A 17,189-nucleotide genomic window follows, 5' to 3' on the forward strand; every position below is an offset into this window, starting at 1 on the left:
GGAGGTTGTCAGCGCTGGGGGAACTGGTTGGGGCCTGCTGGGGGGCTGGTCCATAGGGGCTGAGGGCAGGAGGGGAGCTGCTCTGTGGGGGTTGGTGCTGGGGCTCAGGTAGGTGGAGGCTGGGGCTGTGGGGGTTGCAGGGAGTGGGTTGCCAGCTTGTGGGGGCAGGAGCGGCTGTGGGGGTTGCTAGGGGCAGGTTGGCGGCTGGGGGGGATGGGTTGCTTGGGGTGGGTTGCCGCCTCAGTGAGGGGATGCTGGGGGCAGGAGAGGGGCAGCTGGGTGGGGGCTGGTGGCCAGGGGGTTGCTGGGGGTGGGTTGCTGGTTCAGGGGATCAGGAGGGGTTGCTTCAGGGGGCAGGAGGGGGGTGGGGAGGAGTGGCTGGGGAGAGCTGCTGGGGGCTGGTGCTGGGGGCAGGAGATGGGTGGAGGCTGGTGGCCGGGGGGGTTGCTGGCTCGGAGGCCCAGCAGCGGCCATGGGGCGCCCCGCGACCCATCTCCCCCCCCCCCCCTTGCAGGGAATCGGCTGCTACATGTTCCGCATTGACGACTTTGACGTGGTGGACGCCACAATGCACGGCAACGCTGCCCGCTTCATCAACCACTCGTGCGAGCCCAACTGTTACTCGCGCGTCATCCACGTGGAGGGGCAGAAGCACATCGTGATCTTCGCCCTGCGGCGCATCTTCCGTGGCGAGGAGCTCACCTACGACTACAAGTTCCCCATCGAGGACGCTGGCTCCAAGCTGCCCTGCAACTGCGGGGCCAAGCGCTGCCGCCGGTTCCTCAACTAGCGCCCGCTGCTCTACCTGGGGCGCCCACCTTTGGGAGCTGGGATCAGCCCTCTCCAGAGCCCCCTGGTTTCCTGCTACCTCCCCCTGATCCTCTCCTTTTCCAGGCCCCCAGCAGCCCAGTGCTGGGCTTTTGGGGGGCAAGGGAGCCCAGCTGCTCGACACCCCCAGACACTGGCCTTGGGAGGAAGGGCCCCTAGTGTCAGTGCTGGGGGCAGGGCCCGGTGCCCCAGACTCCTCTGCTGTGATCTCCCCCTTTCCCCCCACCCACCCCCAGTTCCAGGGCAGCTTGTGGCTCCTGCCCCTCAATTGCCCCACTTGCCTGGGTGGGGAGGAGCAAGACTTGACTTGGGGCAGGCCCCTTGGGGAACACGGTCTTGCCCCCTTTTTCAGAGCCCATGTGGGATGGGCTAGTGGGGTTTGCCCCAGAGCAGGGGAGCACAATGACCCCCCCCCCCCTGCTGATCTGCACTAGCAGAGGCACGAGGTGTGTGTGTGTGTGTGTGTGGTGGTGGTGGGGGGGTGAGTTTGTCCAGCCCCCACCTCCTGAGTCTGGACTCCCAGCTCTGGCCTGGGGCCTGCTTTCCTTTTTGTACGGGGAGGGTGTGAGTGGGGGGTGGGGGGCCAGGGCAGGCCCCCCAGTGGTCCCCCAACCCTGTAGATATTTGTACAGATGTTTCTAAACCTGTTTATTTTCTATGCACTTTTTTATTTAAAGCGGTGAGTCAGCCCCACGCCCCTGGCCCCGCCCCGTTGGTATAATTTTAAATAAATGGCCATTTTCACATGCTGCGCTCTTCCTTGGGTCAGTAGGAGGGGAAGGGGGGATGCTGACATGAGTGGGGGGAAATGGGGTCTGGGCACACTGCCCCCTGCTGGGAAAGGCCTGCACCAGCTCCTGCCCCTGCTCTGTAGAAGGGCCTCCTCTTTTCCATTGGCTTAGGCCTGGAGCAGGGGTAGCCACAGCTCCCTGCTGCTTCCCCAGCTGCCACCTCCTGGCTCTGGCCAAAGTCACCATTAACACCAGCAGGAGGATGCTGGGCAAGGGGGGTGGGACCTATTTCCATTCCTCCCTAGTCTCACGCTTCCAGGCAGCGTCCGTTCACTCCCGAGACACCTTCAGGGCTGGTGCCTGCTGCTCGGGCCAGGTTCATTGGAGGGACTGGCCCCATGTGCCATTATGTGCAGCTGTTCCCCACCCCAGAGGTGGCTGCATCTCAGTGCTGGGTGAGCTGTCCCCCTGGTTTGCTGCAGTGTGGCTGTTGTTCAGCTGCTCCTGTCCTGTGTCAGTTACTGTCTCCTGGGCTGGGCAGCAGTGTCAAGGTCTCCAATGTGGCTTTGGTGCCTCCTGCTGGCCTTTGATGTGACTGGCTGCACCAGGGGCTCTGAGACTAGGTTGGGAAGGGCAGCCCCTCTGGCTGATTGACCCTCAACCCTCCTCCAGTGTAGTTCCCAGGCCTGCTCTAACATCTGCCCCCAGCCACCTGGGAACCCAGGTGTCCTGGTCTTCAATGTAACTACACTCCTTGACGGTTCTTGGTGTACACCCCCCTCAGGGAGAGGCTAGCAGCTGAGAACCCAACTGCCCTGTGCTCTGTGATTCTTGTGGAGGAGGATAGATGGGGGAACCCCAGTGGCCTGCCCCCCCCACCCTGGCCATGGGGAGGGCGGCTGTAGCAGTGAGGTGGCGCAGCTAGAGAGTGGAGGGCAGCATGAACAAGGTCCTGGCTTGTTTCCTTCCTGTGGTTGGCAGGGGGGTCTGAGTGGGGGGTTGTGTGTCAGTCCAGGCAGGCAGCTCACACACCCACCTGCACCCCTTCCAGCACCTGTAGGGCATCTTTGCGCCCCATGGCAGCCAGCAGCCCGGCCAGCTGCCCCAGTGTGGCATCGGGCTGGCGGGCAGCCACTGTCTCTAGGGTGGCGCGCAGGGGGCTCCGTGTGCTGCGCAGGGAATAGGCATAGTCAATCCACGTGGCTGAGAGGCCGTAGCGGGCGGCCAGGTGCCGGGTGCCCCCCCCCAGCCTTGCCCTCGGGGTCCAGCAGCATGATCAGCTCCTCCAGCACGTCCGCGTCGTCCAGCAGGTGCTGCAGTGGTGCCCCCCACAGGCCTATGGGGCACAGAGTGGGGGTGAGCTAGGACATGGGGAGGGGTGGGTGTAGGGGGAAGGGAGCCACACCTACCTGCATGGCCAGTGGTGGGTGCTATGGTGCCAGATGTCTCCTCTGCACTCTGGGGGTGAAGCAGCAGATGGGGCTTAGCCATGGGGCTGGAGGCTGGGGGGGCAGAAGGAGGAGGTGAGGGTTGGGGCCCTAGACCCCCAGCGCAAGGGGAGCACTGCACAGCTACCAGAACCCTGCCCACTGCTCATGGAGCAAAGCTTCACACATGCACTGCCCCCCCCCCCCCCCCCCACCCCCCGCTAGGCCCCAGCTGCTGTCCAAGGAGCATTGCCCCCAGCATATGGGCTTCTAGTGCTTAGAACAACCCTTCCCTGGGGGCAGGCCCCTCCCCTCTTCCAAGGAGCTCCTCCCAGAACAGATGTGTTAGTCTCTAAGGTGGCACAAGTACTCCTGTTCTTTTTCCCATAACAGAGTAGACCCTGCCCCTTCCCAAGGGGGGCAGGCTCCTCCCAGCCTCTGCCTCAGGAGTTCAATGAAAATGGGAGTGGGGGACGGGGGAGGAGCCTGATGGGCAGTGGGTGGGACCTGCTCTCTGGGGGGGGCCCTCAGTAGGGGGAGGGGCTTGATGGAGTTGGGGGTCTATTCCAGCACGGGCAGTCGTGGGGCTGGCTGGCTACTCACCCTGGTGGGGGCACCAGCCACGCTGTGTCCAGACAATGAGAGCGAAGGCCCCAGCCAGTAGCACCAGCAGCAGCAGCAGCATCAGAACAGCGACATACCCACCGTAGCCTGCAATGGGGGCGCCAGTGGGTCACGGGAACAGCGCCTGGCTACTCTGGCCGTGGCCAGCAGGGGGCACTGTGGGCACAGGGTGTGGGGGGAGCGCTCTGTGACTCCAGCCCCGGTCTGGCCCAGCAGGGGGCGCTGCAGACCCCACGTACCTGCCGTGTCGCTGCAGAATTCGGGCCCTCCAGGGGTCCCAGAGGTGGGGGCCGAAGCAGAGCCCGGGGCGTGGCCAGAGCCCCCCGGTACCTCTGAAGACATCGGGGAGGCCCCAGGCCAGCACGGGGGGAGGGAGGCAGGAGACTCGGCACCGGGAGCCTGAAAGGCAGAGTCATGCAATAGGGAATGAACACATCTGACACCCCCCGCCCAAGTCCGAATAGAACCCAGGAGTCCTGGCTCCCAGCCCCCCCCCTCCCCGGCACCTACCTCCGCTGGTCTGTTGCAGTCGATGTTAGCCAGGAGCGCAGTGGGACACTGCTCGGCAGGGAAGCAGCACCGGGGCCGGCACCTCCCATCCGGCCCCTGCCGCTGCCTGCGGAGCCGAGAGCAGGCTTGTCAAACAGGGCAAAGAGCAGCGCCCCCTCCCCCCCCCCCATGTGGAGAACCCAGGTGTCCTGGTGCCCAGCCCCCCCAGCTCTCTAACCACTAGGCCCCACTCCTTCCCAGGCCCAGGAATTGAACCCAGCACCCTGACTCCCAGCCCCTGCTCTAGCCAAGGTGGGTCCCTGCCATACCCGGGGGGGGCAGCACCGGGCATCCTGCAGGCGGGTGCAGGGGGTGAGCTCAGCGCCGGGCGGGCACTGGGAGCAGGGCTGGCACAGCAGGAATCGCCCATCGTTGAAGGATTTGGAGGGACACTCCTGGCTGGGAGTTGCGAAGCGGCCGCCTGTGTCCCTCATGCCGCAGTTCACAGTGAACTCCAGTCCTGGGGAGACCGTGGAGTGAGTCAGAGCCCCCGGACCCACACCCTGCACCCCACAGCACACCTCCTAGGGTCCCCAGCTGACCACCTGCCCCACAGCACAGTGCCCCCTGCCCTGCTCTCTGCAGCACGACGCCCCCCTACCCTGCACCCTGGGGCCCCCTGCTGACCACCTGCCCCACACCACAGCACTCCCTACCAAGCCCCCCATCCCACAGCATGGCACCCCCTGGTGAGCCCCTCGCCCCGCAGCATGGCGCCCCCTGGTGAGCCCCTCGCCCCGCAGCATGGCGCCCCCTGGTGAGCCCTCTCTGCTCCCCCCCCACACACACACACTCACCGTGCAGTGGGACATGGTTTGCGAGGCCGGTCTCACAGGGGACACAGGCCTGGGCCTTCTGGTGCCAGTACTGCAGGTGGCTGCACTTCTTGGACATGGAGTTCCGGGCCCTCGTGGAGGTGACAGGGGGCAGCAGGGCACTGGGCAGGAGGCAGAGCAGCAGGGGCAGCAGCATGGCAAGGACCGTGTGTGTGTGGGGAGGGCTGGGATGTGCTGGGACCTGGGAGAGGGGAGAATGTGGGGCGGGGCTGTAACCCCCACATCACAGCTACTCCCTCCCCCAGCCGCAGCCCCTGCCCTACTGATACCCCCCAGCTGACCCTGAGCCCAACCACCCCCTGCCAGCTGCCCATAACCCCCTAGCTCACATCAACCCTCCCCACCTGTACTCCTTCCCCACAGGTCCCCTGGCTGCTTCAGCCCCTGCCCCAGTAATCATACCCCTACAGCCTGTACCCCTCCCCCCCCAGCTCACCCCTTTGGCCTGTACCCCTTCCCCACACACCCTCCATAATCCCACCAACTGTGCCCCCCCGATATCCCACCCTACCAGCCCCAGCTGTCCCCCAGGCTCACACCCCTGCCCGGCGTGTGTCTCCTCTTTCCTGCTGTTCCCCCACGTTCGTATGGGCTGGCGAGTTGCACGTGTGTTTGCTTCGCTGCTCACCTCTGTAAGGCATGTGGACTCCGTGGTGCTGCCTCCCCCCAGCCTGCCCCCCATTTCCCGTCTCCACCCTGCACACTTCCTGCCATCCTGAAAAACACTAGTCAGCTGAGGCAGATATAGCCAGTCAACTCAGCACTACTAACCGCATGGGGATTACCCAGCCAGTGCTGAGACGCAGCCACCACCAGACCGTGGCTGCTGGGGAATGGCTGTATGTAACACTGGACGGGACAGCGCATCTGGTGCTGTGATGCAGCCCCATCTGGGGTAGGGCAGCCAGGGAACAGCCACACATAACACCACATGGACAGCTTGCCCAGCCCTAGGTGACCAGACAGCAAGTGTGAAAAATCGGGACGGGGGTGGAGGGGTAATAGGAGCTTATATAAGAAAAAGCCCCCAAAATCGGGACTGTCCCTATAAAAGTGGGACATCTGGTCACCCTACCCGGCACTGAGATGCAGCCAGGTCTGGATTAGGGTAACTTGGAAACAGCTGCACGTAACACTGCACGGGGATGGCTCACCAGGTGCTGAGATGCAACTACCCCTGGGGCGGGGCAGCTGGGGAACGGCTGCGCGTAATGCCGCACAGGAATGGCTCACCTGGCACTGAGACATGGCCAGCTCTGAGGTTCTTGCAGCTGATGAATCTAGACAAAATACAGGGGATGAGAGTGCAGGAAAAGACAGTGACACTAAATGCTACAGAGTTCAGGGTGTGTGGGCAGGATTGAGAACTGGTGAGATGGTTCTTGGTAGAATGAAGTTCACTGATTGGAAAGCTTTCACGCCTATAATCCTGGGGGTGGTACTGTGCAGCTGTTCCCCGCCCTCAGAGGTGGCTGCATCTCAGTGTTGGGTGAGCTGTCCCTGTGTGGCGTTATGTGTGGCTGTTCCCTGGCTGTCCCACGCCAGCGGTGGCTGCATCTCAGCATTGGGCACGCCACCCCCCTGTGTCTGTTACAGTTCCTGTGGGGGAGAAAAGCTTTTTACCATCAGAATTTGGGATGCAGTTTATGGGGCAGGTGCAGAGGGAACATTTTTTGTCTTGTGAGCCCAGTTCTTTCCAAATCGCGCCACTGCTTGGGAGCTGAAAAAGCCAGAAGCTTCTTTTCCCTCTTTCTGTGAATCCAAAGCAGTTGGGAGAAGCTGAGAGCTACAAGTTCTACAAAGTCACAAGGCCAGCGTTCAACAGGGGTTTAAGAATCAAAAGGTGCAGATAGTCACCTCGTTGGAATGTCAGATTCCCAAGTTAAGTTTGTGATGTTGGCTGTGCCAGATGCCAGTCCATGCCCGGGCTGCAAGCATTAGCTAGGCCCTAACAGACTTGTAGCTGAAGCCCAGACCAGGTCACCTGTATGCTAGTTTCGCTCAGCATAGGTATTAGTCTAATGAGAATGGATTTAGTGTTTAGACTCTATGACATGCCTGTAAATTGCTGCCTGTGTTCATCTCACTTGCAATGTCGGTATGCCCGGCGAGAAGGAAAGACATGAGTTTTGCTTTAAAACTCTGAAAACGTTTTGCAATGCGAAGGATTGTCCCACTGGAGAACTGCTCTGTGCAGGGAAGCTCGGCTGGGGGCTTAGGATCTGAATGAAGGAAATCAAACAAACTCACAGGAACAATTTCCATCTGGGCTGGTTGACCTCGGACAGGGCCAGAGGCTGTAGCTGAAGCCAGAGCTCCCAGGGGGGTCCGCCCCAAAAGACAGATCACTACAACCTCAGTCACTCTTCAGATCCGCTAGTAACTCAGCGGTGTGTTGTTAGGAGAAAGTAAAGTAAATAGGGGAGAGACTAAAACAATACTAATCTTGCTTCTGGCTTTGCTTTTAAACAGGCTAAATAAGCAAGTAAGAGAATGTAAGTGAAAGCACAAGGCTGTACCCCACTCACCTTCCCCCCACAGCCGGTAGCATTGAAGATAAGGGGCAAGGGGTTGCAATGGTTACCAAGTAGCTGGAGGGGAGGGGAGGGTGTAAGGAGGAGATGCGGAGTCTGCAAAAGAGTGACCATGACCAAAAGAATCCCTGCTCCGTACCCCTCCCATCAGGTACAAAAGAGACGGTCTTATCGACCCCCGGAATGGAACATGATCATGGATTGGAAGGGGTGGTCCTAGGGGAGGGGCACAAGTATAATTAAGTTTGCCAAGAAGGGGGGGGAAGAGGGGGTTAGGGGTTATGAGAAGAAGGGGGTTCTAGCGGCATAGAGACCTGTAGTTGGGGGAGGGGAAGAGGAACACTCTCTCAACTGGCGCGAAAAGCTTCCTAACATGCTTGCTTGTTTAGCCCCAATAAACCCATCGAATTGCCTGCAGGCTGCGCTCTGGACTGTTACTTTCCAGCGAACTGCGTCTGGGAACTAAGAGGGAGGAGGGAGCTGGACCCCCACCAACATACGTTTGCTTGCTTAACTTGTAAATAACTCTTATTCCTAATTAATAGATGGCTGATCCTGTAATAAACTACAGGCATCGTCTTTGGGGGAAGATCTAGGCCAGTTGTTTTCAACCTTTTTTTCCCATCTCCAGACCTCTAAAAAAGTTTGAATGGCGGTGCGGCTCCCGTTGGAGAGTCTGCGGCCCACAGGCTGAAAACTGTTGCTCTAGGCCAGGGATAGGCAACCTATGGCACGCGTGCCAAAGGCGGCACACACAAGCGGATTTTCAGTGGCACTCACACTGCCCAGGTCCTGGCCACCGGTCCGGGGGGCTCTGCATTTTAATTTAATTTTAAATGAAGCTTTTAAAAACCTTATTTACTTTACATACAATAATAGTTTAGTTATATATTATAGACTTATAGAAAGAGACCTTCTAAAAACGTTAAAATGTATAACTGGCATGCGAAACTTAAAATTAGAGTGAATAAATGAAGACTTGGCACACCACTTCTGAAAGGTTGCGGACCTCTGCTCTAGGCTCCCATGGATCTGGGGTGCATGGTCTCTTGGGACTGGACGTGACCTGAACGTGTCAGTGATCACTAAGTCCAGCTTGTCTGGGTGGCGAGATGGACTGGAGAGCCCAAGGGGACTGTCTGGGACTCTATGCCATAGTCCAGGCATTCTCAACCATTACTGGCTCAGGGAAATCTAATTACAGACTACACCACCAGTCTGGGTGTATCTGCTCTGTGTGGGAGCCACTCCAGACAGTGTGACAGTTGAACACCCACCCTGCTGTTGTAGCAGCCCAGCTTTGTGACAAGTTTGGAGATCCGCTGCTGGGAAGCACTAGTTAAGAGCGAAGGTTTATAATTACCCGCCTCATTAGACCCCCAAACCCGGCTCATTGTGCCCCCAAACAGCCCCCGCAGTCCTATGTGAAGTTCACACTTACTGCAGCAGGTCGTTTTAAAGGCCAAAGGTTTTGATTCACGTCTGACTCCAGCCTATTGAAGGGCATTTTCTTGAAGAAAGAAGAAACCCTTGGAAAATATCGTGTTTGTGCCTGGAACTGCCCTTGCTACTCCTGGGGGGATTCGGCACCAAAAAATTAAAAATTCTGCACACAATATTTTAAAATTCTGCATATAAAATTCTACATAACACAATATAATCACACCAGTTTCAATTATTTTTGGTCATTTATTTCAAAATACCTGTCAGCAAGTATGTCTGTAACAATACTTGAATCTTTTTTGTTGTCTGTAATGTTTTTTGACAAATAGATTCCTTACTAGGCATATTAATACAGAACTCTGAGTAATAATTCATTTAAACTACAACCCTGAACTGTATTTCCCGCCCCCCTCTGACACAGTGCAAAGGCTCGGGGGAGTCAGGGGTAACGGAGGAGCTGAGGGAGAGGGAAGTAAATTGCTGGGAAGAAGCCTGCGTGTGAACTTGGGTTTTTTGCGGGGATGGAGGGAGGGACTGGTAGGGAGCTTCCCCCAGACAGACCCTGAGCCTCTCCCATTCAGTCAGGCACATCTGCCCCTGTCCCCATGTGTCCCTCCACCCCCACTCAGACACCCACTACCCTCATCCCCAAGTGGCCCTGCACCCCCTCCCACTGTCCCTATGTGGCTTTGTACTCCCTCCCCCATCCCTGTGTCTCTGTCCCCCCACCCAGCCACTCCCATCCCTATGTAGCTCTGCACCCCTCCCTCATCACCATATGTCTCTGCACCTCCCTCCCCCGCATGGCCCTGCGCCTCCATTCCCATTGAGCTCCTGCCCCAATCTGTCCTCCCCATTAGCTCCTGTGAGCCCATCTGACCCCCCAGCACCCCACGCTGTCTGTCTCCCCATAGCCCCTGTCTTCTGGCCTGACAGGCACTGTGAAGAAGGCAGGCGCTTACTCTTCCTTCACTGGTGGGGAGCTGCAGCTTTGTCCCAGCGCCACAGTGCCCTATGGTGGGCAAAAGTCAGAACTGCAGCAACATTTCAGCAGAAGCTTTTTTCTGCTCAAAAATTTAAAAATCTGCAGGACTTGTTAATTATGAGCACACGCAGTAGCGCAGAATTCCCCCAGGAGTAACTTGGCAGCGTAACATGAGCCCAGCGTAAAAAGCATGGATGCAGAAACAAGGAAACGCAGCAGGCCCGGTTTTCTAACATCGTTAAAAAGGTCAAAATTCAGACGCTGATTCACTGGTTGTGCCGCTCTACAGCTGGGTAAATAACCAGGCACAGAGATGGGCAGCGTCCTGCTTAGCCAAAGGAAGCACCAGGTTCGGCGGGAAGGTCAGACGTAGCTGCAAGACAACACATTTTACAGGAACGAACCTCATTTCGGGACCGGAACTCAACAAGACAAATGCAAACCACGACTCAGTTCCCCTCCTGCGCTCCCTGCAACACGGCACCCCTTGCCCTGCTGTGTGCTATGGCTCCCCCCCCCACCACACAGTCCCCCCCCCACACTCCCCGCAGCAGTGTCCCCTGCCCTGCAGCACAGCATGCCCCCTGCTATGCCCCCCACCCCACAGCACGTGTCCTCTGCCAAGCCCCCTGACCAGCTCCCCGCAGCACGGTGTCCCCCACGCCACTGCCCTGCAGCATGGCGCAGCCTGCCAAGCCCCCAACCCCACTCCCCGCAGCACAGCACCCTTGCCATGCCTCCAACCCCGCAGCACAGTGCCCCAACCCTGCTCCCTGCAGCACAGCACCCCCTACTGGTCCCCTGCCCCGCTCCCCATGGCACGGTGCCTCCTGCTGCCAATCAATGTAATCCCTAGTCCATGCTGCACCCAGAGTGAATGAGACGGGGTGGGGTGGATCATGTCTAGTTTATTCCAGCTCTCATCATTACATCCCACACGGGGGGAGGGACAAAGTTCAGACCATCACTCCCTGAGCAGTCCTCCCCGGATGCCTGGGTCCTACCGACTCCGCAGCCAGGGAGAGGCCCCCCCCCAGTACACTCATGGGCTACGCAGGGTTAGACTACTAGCAGAATGTAAATAGAGAGGGGACTTAGGGATCCCCAAACCTGCCCACCGTGGGGACTCCAGCAGCCGCACTTCCGCTGGGTCTATGGCAGGTCAGGTGACTGGTGGCTGGGGTGGGCTAGGTGAAGCAAGGAGCCTGGGGAGAGGTCAGAAGCGTCCATAGCGATGGTCGGGCGAGCGCTGGCGTTTCTTGCCACGGGGCCGGTCGTAGGAACGCGAGGGGGATGGGCCCCTGGGAGAGAGAACAGAGTCAGCATGGCCATGGCTGGCCCCCAGGGGGCGCTGCGTCACCCCCCGGCCCCTAGAGTTCCCCCAGGGGGCGCTGCGTCAGCCCCCCGGCCCCCCAGGGGGTGCTGCGTCCCCCCCCGGCCCCTAGAGCTCCCTTGGGCCCCCAGGGAGCACTGTGTCAACCCCTGGCCCCGAGAGCTCCCCTGGGCCCCCAGGGGCGCTGCGTCACCCCTGGCCCCGAGAGCTCCCCCTGGGGGACACTGCCCCCAGCCCCTATACCTCCCCCACCCCCGTCATCATTCACCCAGCACCCCGACCTCTGCTACCCATTCTGCCCCAGCACCCCCCAACCTCATTTGTACAGCCCATGGACTTCCCTACCCTGCCCCCACAGGACCCCTGCGCCCCCCGCTCTGGGAGAGCAGCTGCCCCCACCCTCCAGTCACCCCCCAGGGACCCAGGCCCCCTGCCCCCACTTACCGCCCGCGCTGGCTCCGCCCGTAGAGCTGCCGGCGCAGCTGCCGGGATATGGGCCGCAGGTGCATGAAGTTGCAGAACCCGCCGCGTGTGCACTCTCTGGGGGGCAGAGAGCAAGGGGGTGAGGGCCGCCAATGGGGGCACCTCGTGCTGGCCAAGGGGCACTGACCCTGAAGGGTTAACGGGACCAGGGCACCTGGCAGGTGCCTGCCGGGGGAGAGGAATCCCTGAGGCTCCACGTTCCCTCGAAACTGCGCGGTCGCACAGCTGCCTATTAAGCACCACGCAGGTGCTTAGGGCTGTGGTGGGGAGAGATGCCTCTTCCCAAGGCCCGGCCCTGCCACGGCACCCCTCCCCAAAGCCCAGACCTGCCACGGCACCCCTCCCCCGGCCCAGTCCTGCCATGGCACCCCTCCCCAAAGCCCAGACCTGCCACGGCACCGCTCCCCCGGCCCAGACCTGCCACGGCACTCCTCCCCCAGCCCAGACCTGAACCTGCCCACTCCTCCCCGGGCCCAGTCCGGCCACGGCACCTCTCTCCCGGCCCAGTCCCGCCACGGCATCCCTCCCCAAAGCCCAGTCCTGCCACAGCACCTCTCCCGAAAGCCCAGACCTGCCACGGCATCCCTCCCCTGGCCCAGTCCTGCCATGGCACCTCTTCCCAAAGCCGAGACCTGCCACGGCACCTTTCCCCAAAGCCCAGTCCTGAACCTGCCCACCCCGGCCCCAAACCTGCCGCTAGTAACAGGCGCCACTCCCCCAGCCCAGCCCCAAACCTGCCGCAATCGGGGGACAGGCACCGCTCCCCCAGCCCAGTCCTGAACCTGCCGCAGCCCGGGGACAGTCCTGAACCTGCCCGCCCCAGCCCAGCCCCAAACCTGCCACATTCAGGGGACAAGTGCCTTCCCCAGCCCTGACCCAGCCCAGAACCTGCCACATCCGGGGGACAGCCGCCTTCCCCAGCCCCAACCCAGTCCCGAACCTGCCACAGCTGGGAGACAGGCGCCACTTCCCCAGCCCAGTGCTGAACCTGCCGCGGCCGGGGGACAGGTGACCCACCCCTGGCCCAGCCCAGCCCCTAACCTGCTGAGGCTGGGGGACAGGCGCCCCGGCCCCGCCTGGCCTGGACCTGCTGTGGCTGGGGGAGAGGCACCTCTCCCCCCCAGCCCAGGTGCTGCTGCTGGGAGAGAGAGATGGGGTGACGGGGGAGTCTTCTCTCCCCACTGTAGCCCCAGGGAGCCCCAGTGCACCCCAAATCCCTCATCTCCAGCTCCACCCCAGAGCCCATACCCCCAGCCAGAGCCCTCACCCCCCCGCATCCCAACCCTCGGCCCCAGCCCTGAGCCCCTCCCGCACTCCGAATCCCTCGGCCCCGGCCAGAGCCCTCACCCCCTCCCGCACTCCGAATCCCTCGGCCCCAGCCCCGAGCCCTCCCCCCCTCCCGCCCCCCCACTCCCACGCCCCCGGCCCCGGCCCGCGCCCCCTCCCGCACTCTGAATCCCTCGGCCCCAGCCCCGAGCCCCCCTCCCACACTCCGAACAGGTGCACCAACACGGAGGTGATGTGTTACAAAATTCATTCCGCACATGGGTGGGAAAAATGAGAGGGAACACTGCCAAGGGTTAATGGGGCCCAGGCGCCCAATGGGTACTAGCTGGGGAAGGGAGGTCCCCGCGGGGTTAAGAGGACCGGGGAGCCTGGTGGGTACTGGCCTGGGGAGAGGGGGGTCCCTGAGGAGTTAGAGGGCTGGGGTGACCGGCAGGTACCTTCCTGGGGAGAGGTGATCCCGAGGGATTATGGGGCCAGAAAGGAGGATCCCCAAGGGGTTAACAAGGGCAGAGTCCCAGAGGTGCCACCCCTGTGCCTAGTCACTTACCCCATCTCGTACTGACGGCAGCAGGACTCGCGGAAGTCGGTGACTGGGGACAGCTCGGCCCGGCCATTGAACCAGCGATTGTTCAGCTCCCCCACGGCCCGCTCGGCGTCCTCCTCCCGCCGGAACTGGGGAGGTACGAGAGTCAAAAGGGCCTGCCTCAAGGGGGCGCTGGCCCCAATCTGGCCCCATGGTGGGTACTGGCTGGCTCAGGAGGGTGGGAGGAATGGGGTACAGGGCCTTTCCCCTCTAGGGGGCGCTGGCCCCAATCCGGCCCCAGGGCGGGTACTTGCTGGCTTGGGAGGCAGAGAGTGGAGCTGGGGGTTACCTTGACATAGACGTTGCCGACCAGGTGGTCTCCAAGGTTGTCACAAACATTCATCTCCTCAATCTCCCCATACTTCTCCTCCAGTTCCATGAAGACCTCCTGGCGCAGGGACAGAATGAGCTTCATGGGGTGAATACACACAGAGACGGCTCGCCTGGCCATGGGCAGCTGGGGAACCGCCACACATAACGCTGCACAGGGATGGCTTGCCTGGCCCTGGGATGCAGCCACCTCTGGGGCAGGGCAGCTGGGGAACAGCCGCACAGTGATACCACGTAAGGATGGCTTGCCTGATGTGAGATGCAGTCACTATTTCTGGCTTCTATTCCCAGCTCTGAGGGGAGGGGAGTTTTGTGGTTGTGGAGTGGGGGGACCTGGGAGCCAGGACTCCTGGGTTCTATCCTAGCTTGCTTTCAGTGACTTACCTCAAAGAAATTGTCATAATGCTCCTGCACTTCCACATCGCTGACATGACCTGGAGGAGAGAGACACGGACTCACTGCTGTCGGACATTGGGCAAGCTGCATGCGGTACCCCCTGTGCCTCCTGTCACCAGGAGTGAGGGGCGTCTCCAGAGGCCACGAGCTTCCTCACAAGCAAGGCAGTGCCCAGGAGCATGGACGGAGACCCGGGCGTTAAGGGCTGGGAGGCTGTGCACTTCCCCAGACAGTGTCCCATGCAGCTGGGCCAGGAGGGGGTAGCGGGTACTCACAGTGCGAGCCGTCTGCCGACTGGGCCGTGTTCTGGGGGTTCCGATACAGATTCAGCAGCACGATGGTCTACAAACAGAGATGCAGACACAATGAGGTGTCCGTGTTCCCCAGCTGCCCCTCGCCCAAAGGTGGCTGCGTCCCAGTGCCAGGTGAGCAGTCCCCATGTAGCGTTATGTGTGGCTGTTCCCCGCCTGCCTCGCCCCAGAAGTGGCTGAATCCTGATCCCCAGACGCTGCGCCCCGGAGCCCCATTGCCAGGCTCACCTGGCTGAAGGTGTGTCTGTTGTGGAGGCGGGAACACCTGTCTCCGTGCCGACAAGCCCCGATCTTAAAGTAAAAAGAGCAGTTAACCCTGGAAAAGGGCCAGAGACGTTTAGTGAGCAAGGGGCTGGCGATGCCAGCAACCCCCAGAGTGCCTGGGACCCATGGGTCCTGACTCCCAACGCAGGGAGAGAACCCAGGAGTCCTGACTCCCAACCCCCGAGCCAGGGAGAGAACCCAGGAGTCCTGACTCCCAGACCCGCCTCCCCCCTTAACCCCCTCCCCGAGCCAAGGAGAGAACCCAGGAGTCCTGGTCATCTGACCTTTGCCCCCCTCCCCCCACTCACTTGTCTTTCTCGGTGCCGAAGATGGAGGCCAGGTATTCAGCCATCTTCCCTCTTCCACTCGCCCCGGGGCACGCTGGGAGTTGTAGTCCCCACCCCCAATAGATCCCCCTCCACAGACTGGGCTGCTTGGCTTGTACTGAACATGCGCACCCGGAACGAGCATGCTCAGTAACACCTGCTGAAGCCGTTGCCCTCGCTCTGCCCTTACTTGGAGTGGGCGGGGGGATGGGCTGGGTCTGGGGTGGAAACTGGATGGGGGCGTGAAGCAGCTGGAGGCAGGGTGGGGTCGGGGGAACCGGACCCAGGGGTTCAGCCCAGGGAGGAGGCACTGCCAGAGGGTGGCAGGGGGGAAAAGCCCCAGCACAGGGGTGCAGGGCACCTGCCAGGTTTGCAAAAATAGAATGCAAGCAGGTTTTTTTTTAATTTCCCCTCTCCCAGGCCAGCACGTCACAGCACCCGCTGCTCAGGGCTGCGCTGTGCAGGGCGCCTCCCAACCATGGCACCCTGGGCAGTCCAGTTGCCCGCCCCTAAGGTGTGTTTCTTTTGGTAACAAGCATGGGGAGGGGGGAGCGTGGCCCTTCTGGCCCCCCCGGTTCCAGCGCCCTGGCTGAGACACACCGTCGCAGTGTTTTAAGCAATCTGAAAATGTTTTTGTTGCAGCCCATGCGTCTGGGTCCTCAGACCGCTATGGGTAGCGCACCCTGGGCCCGGGAACATCCCCACCATAGGCGCCGACTCCATGCCCGGAGCACCCACAGGGAAAATTTAGTGGGTGCTCTGCACCCACTGGCAGCCAAGCTCCTCCTCCCCATGCACCACATCCCCACTCCTCTGCTGTTTGGCAGCATGCTGGGAGGGAGGGGGAGGAGCGGGAACGTGGCGCGCTCAGGGAAGGAGGTGGGGATTTGGGGAAGGAGTTGGAATAGGGGCAGGGAGGGGATGGAGTGGGGACAGGACCAGAGGGTGGTCGCGAACCCATCGGCGGGAGCAGAAGTTGGCGCATACGATCCCCACTGTAATGTCAGGAAGGTGAGGGAGACAACGCTGAATCTGGATGTGCAGCTCTCCTGAGAACATGTGTAACCATAAGTGTGCACACGGGGTGTGCTGGGTGTACCCAGGCACACCCTAATGCCCACGGGCTGGATCCGGCCCCTCGGGGCTTTGGATCCTGCCCGCGGGATTTGCCCCCCCGTGGTGCCGCAGGCCCCGCGCCGCTCTCAGAAGCGGCCGGCATGGCACCACGTCCCTGGAGGGGTGGGAGCAGAGGGCTCCTTGCGTTGCTCCAGGCACTGCATCCCGCAGCGCCCATTGGCCGGGAACGGGGAACCGCGGCCAATGGGAACTTCAGGGGAGGTACCTGGAGGCCATGGCAAGAGCAGCGCACGGAGCCCTGTACCCCCGCCCCCAGGGGCCACGCAGGGATGTGGTGAGCGGCGCGGCGTGGGGCCAGGGCAGGCTACCAGGAAGCACGCCGCTGCCACCCCGAGCTACTTTAGGTAGCGGTGCCGGGCCAGAGCCCGAACCCTTCCTGCACCCCGCCACCCAACCCCCTGCCCTGAGCCCCCCGCCCGCACCCCACACTCCTCCTGCACCCCAACCCCCTGCCCTGAGCTCCCTGATGCACCCTGCACCCCCATGCACTCCAACTCCCTGCCCTGAGCCCCTTATCACACCCCACACCCCTCCTGTACCCCCAACCCCCTGCCCTAAGACCCCTGCCTGCACCTCACACCCCAACTCCCTACCCTGAGCCCCCTCCTGCATTCCGCATCCCTCCTGAACCCTAACCCCCTGCCCTGAGCCCCCTCCTGCATTCCGCATCCCTCCTGAACCCCAACCCCCTTCCCTGAGCCCCCTCATACACCCTGCACCCCTCCTCTGCCCCAATCCCTTGCCCTGAGTCCCTTCCTGCACATAGCACCCCCTCCCACACC

The 17,189-nt window shown here is 61.4% G+C and overlaps 3 protein-coding genes across 6 annotated transcripts in view; 1 reads left to right on the forward strand and 2 right to left on the reverse strand.

The window, feature by feature from the left end:
- KMT2B (lysine methyltransferase 2B) overlaps positions 1-1,547 on the forward strand; it is a 36,294-nt gene extending 34,747 nt beyond the window's left edge. The window contains exon 38 of one of the 2 annotated variants that reach the window (XM_034756420.1): positions 515-790. In XM_034756420.1, coding sequence (XP_034612311.1) covers positions 515-790 — 276 coding nt within the window. Of the gene's footprint in view, positions 1-514 lie in introns of both variants that reach the window. The other variant, XM_034756419.1, reaches the window with a different exon arrangement.
- Positions 1,517-5,667, reverse strand: IGFLR1 (IGF like family receptor 1). Its single transcript, XM_034756421.1, is given in 9 exon segments — positions 1,517-2,805; positions 2,807-2,895; positions 2,969-3,061; positions 3,590-3,697; positions 3,850-4,009; positions 4,121-4,222; positions 4,429-4,619; positions 4,957-5,176; positions 5,535-5,667. Coding segments are annotated over 9 exon segments (1,287 nt in total). The 5' UTR covers positions 5,637-5,667; the 3' UTR covers positions 1,517-2,583.
- A 4,049-nt stretch (positions 5,668-9,716) lies between these two features.
- Positions 9,717-15,329, reverse strand: U2AF1L4 (U2 small nuclear RNA auxiliary factor 1 like 4). Of its 3 annotated transcripts, XR_004643838.1 has the most exons (9): positions 15,253-15,328; positions 14,909-14,996; positions 14,645-14,711; positions 14,358-14,407; positions 13,933-14,031; positions 13,608-13,732; positions 11,735-11,830; positions 11,076-11,258; positions 9,718-10,330 (listed from the first exon to the last, which is right to left on the reverse strand). XR_004643838.1 is itself a non-coding variant. In XM_034756730.1 (8 exons), exons 1-8 carry the CDS (start codon positions 15,294-15,296, stop codon positions 11,174-11,176), a joined length of 654 nt encoding a protein of 217 aa, XP_034612621.1. In that variant the 5' UTR covers positions 15,297-15,328; the 3' UTR covers positions 10,846-11,173. The 3 variants fall into 3 exon arrangements, 1 of the variants encoding a protein (XP_034612621.1); XR_004643839.1 differs by lacking the exon at positions 13,933-14,031 and having other exon boundaries at positions 9,717-10,330; positions 15,253-15,329; XM_034756730.1 differs by lacking the exon at positions 9,718-10,330 and having other exon boundaries at positions 10,846-11,258.
- Between the last annotated feature and the right edge of the window lie 1,860 nt (positions 15,330-17,189).

This window comes from Trachemys scripta, chromosome 24 (assembly GCF_013100865.1).
Source record: "Trachemys scripta elegans isolate TJP31775 chromosome 24, CAS_Tse_1.0, whole genome shotgun sequence".
Taxonomy (NCBI): domain Eukaryota; kingdom Metazoa; phylum Chordata; order Testudines; family Emydidae; genus Trachemys; species Trachemys scripta.

What these genes read in the sequence shown, in the direction of transcription:
- U2AF1L4 (XM_034756730.1), bottom strand. Translation starts at nt 15,296, where the DNA reads ATGGCTGAATACCTGGCCTCCATCTTCGGCACCGAGAAAGACAA. An exon ending in ATTATGACAATTTCTTTGAG is followed by an intron (nt 14,032 to 14,357) that starts GTAAGTCACTGA and finishes TCCCTGCGCCAG; the next exon opens with GAGGTCTTCATGGAACTGGA. An exon ending in GGGCGGAGCCAGCGCGGGCG is followed by an intron (nt 11,259 to 11,734) that starts GTAAGTGGGGGC and finishes TCTCTCTCCCAG; the next exon opens with GGGCCCATCCCCCTCGCGTT.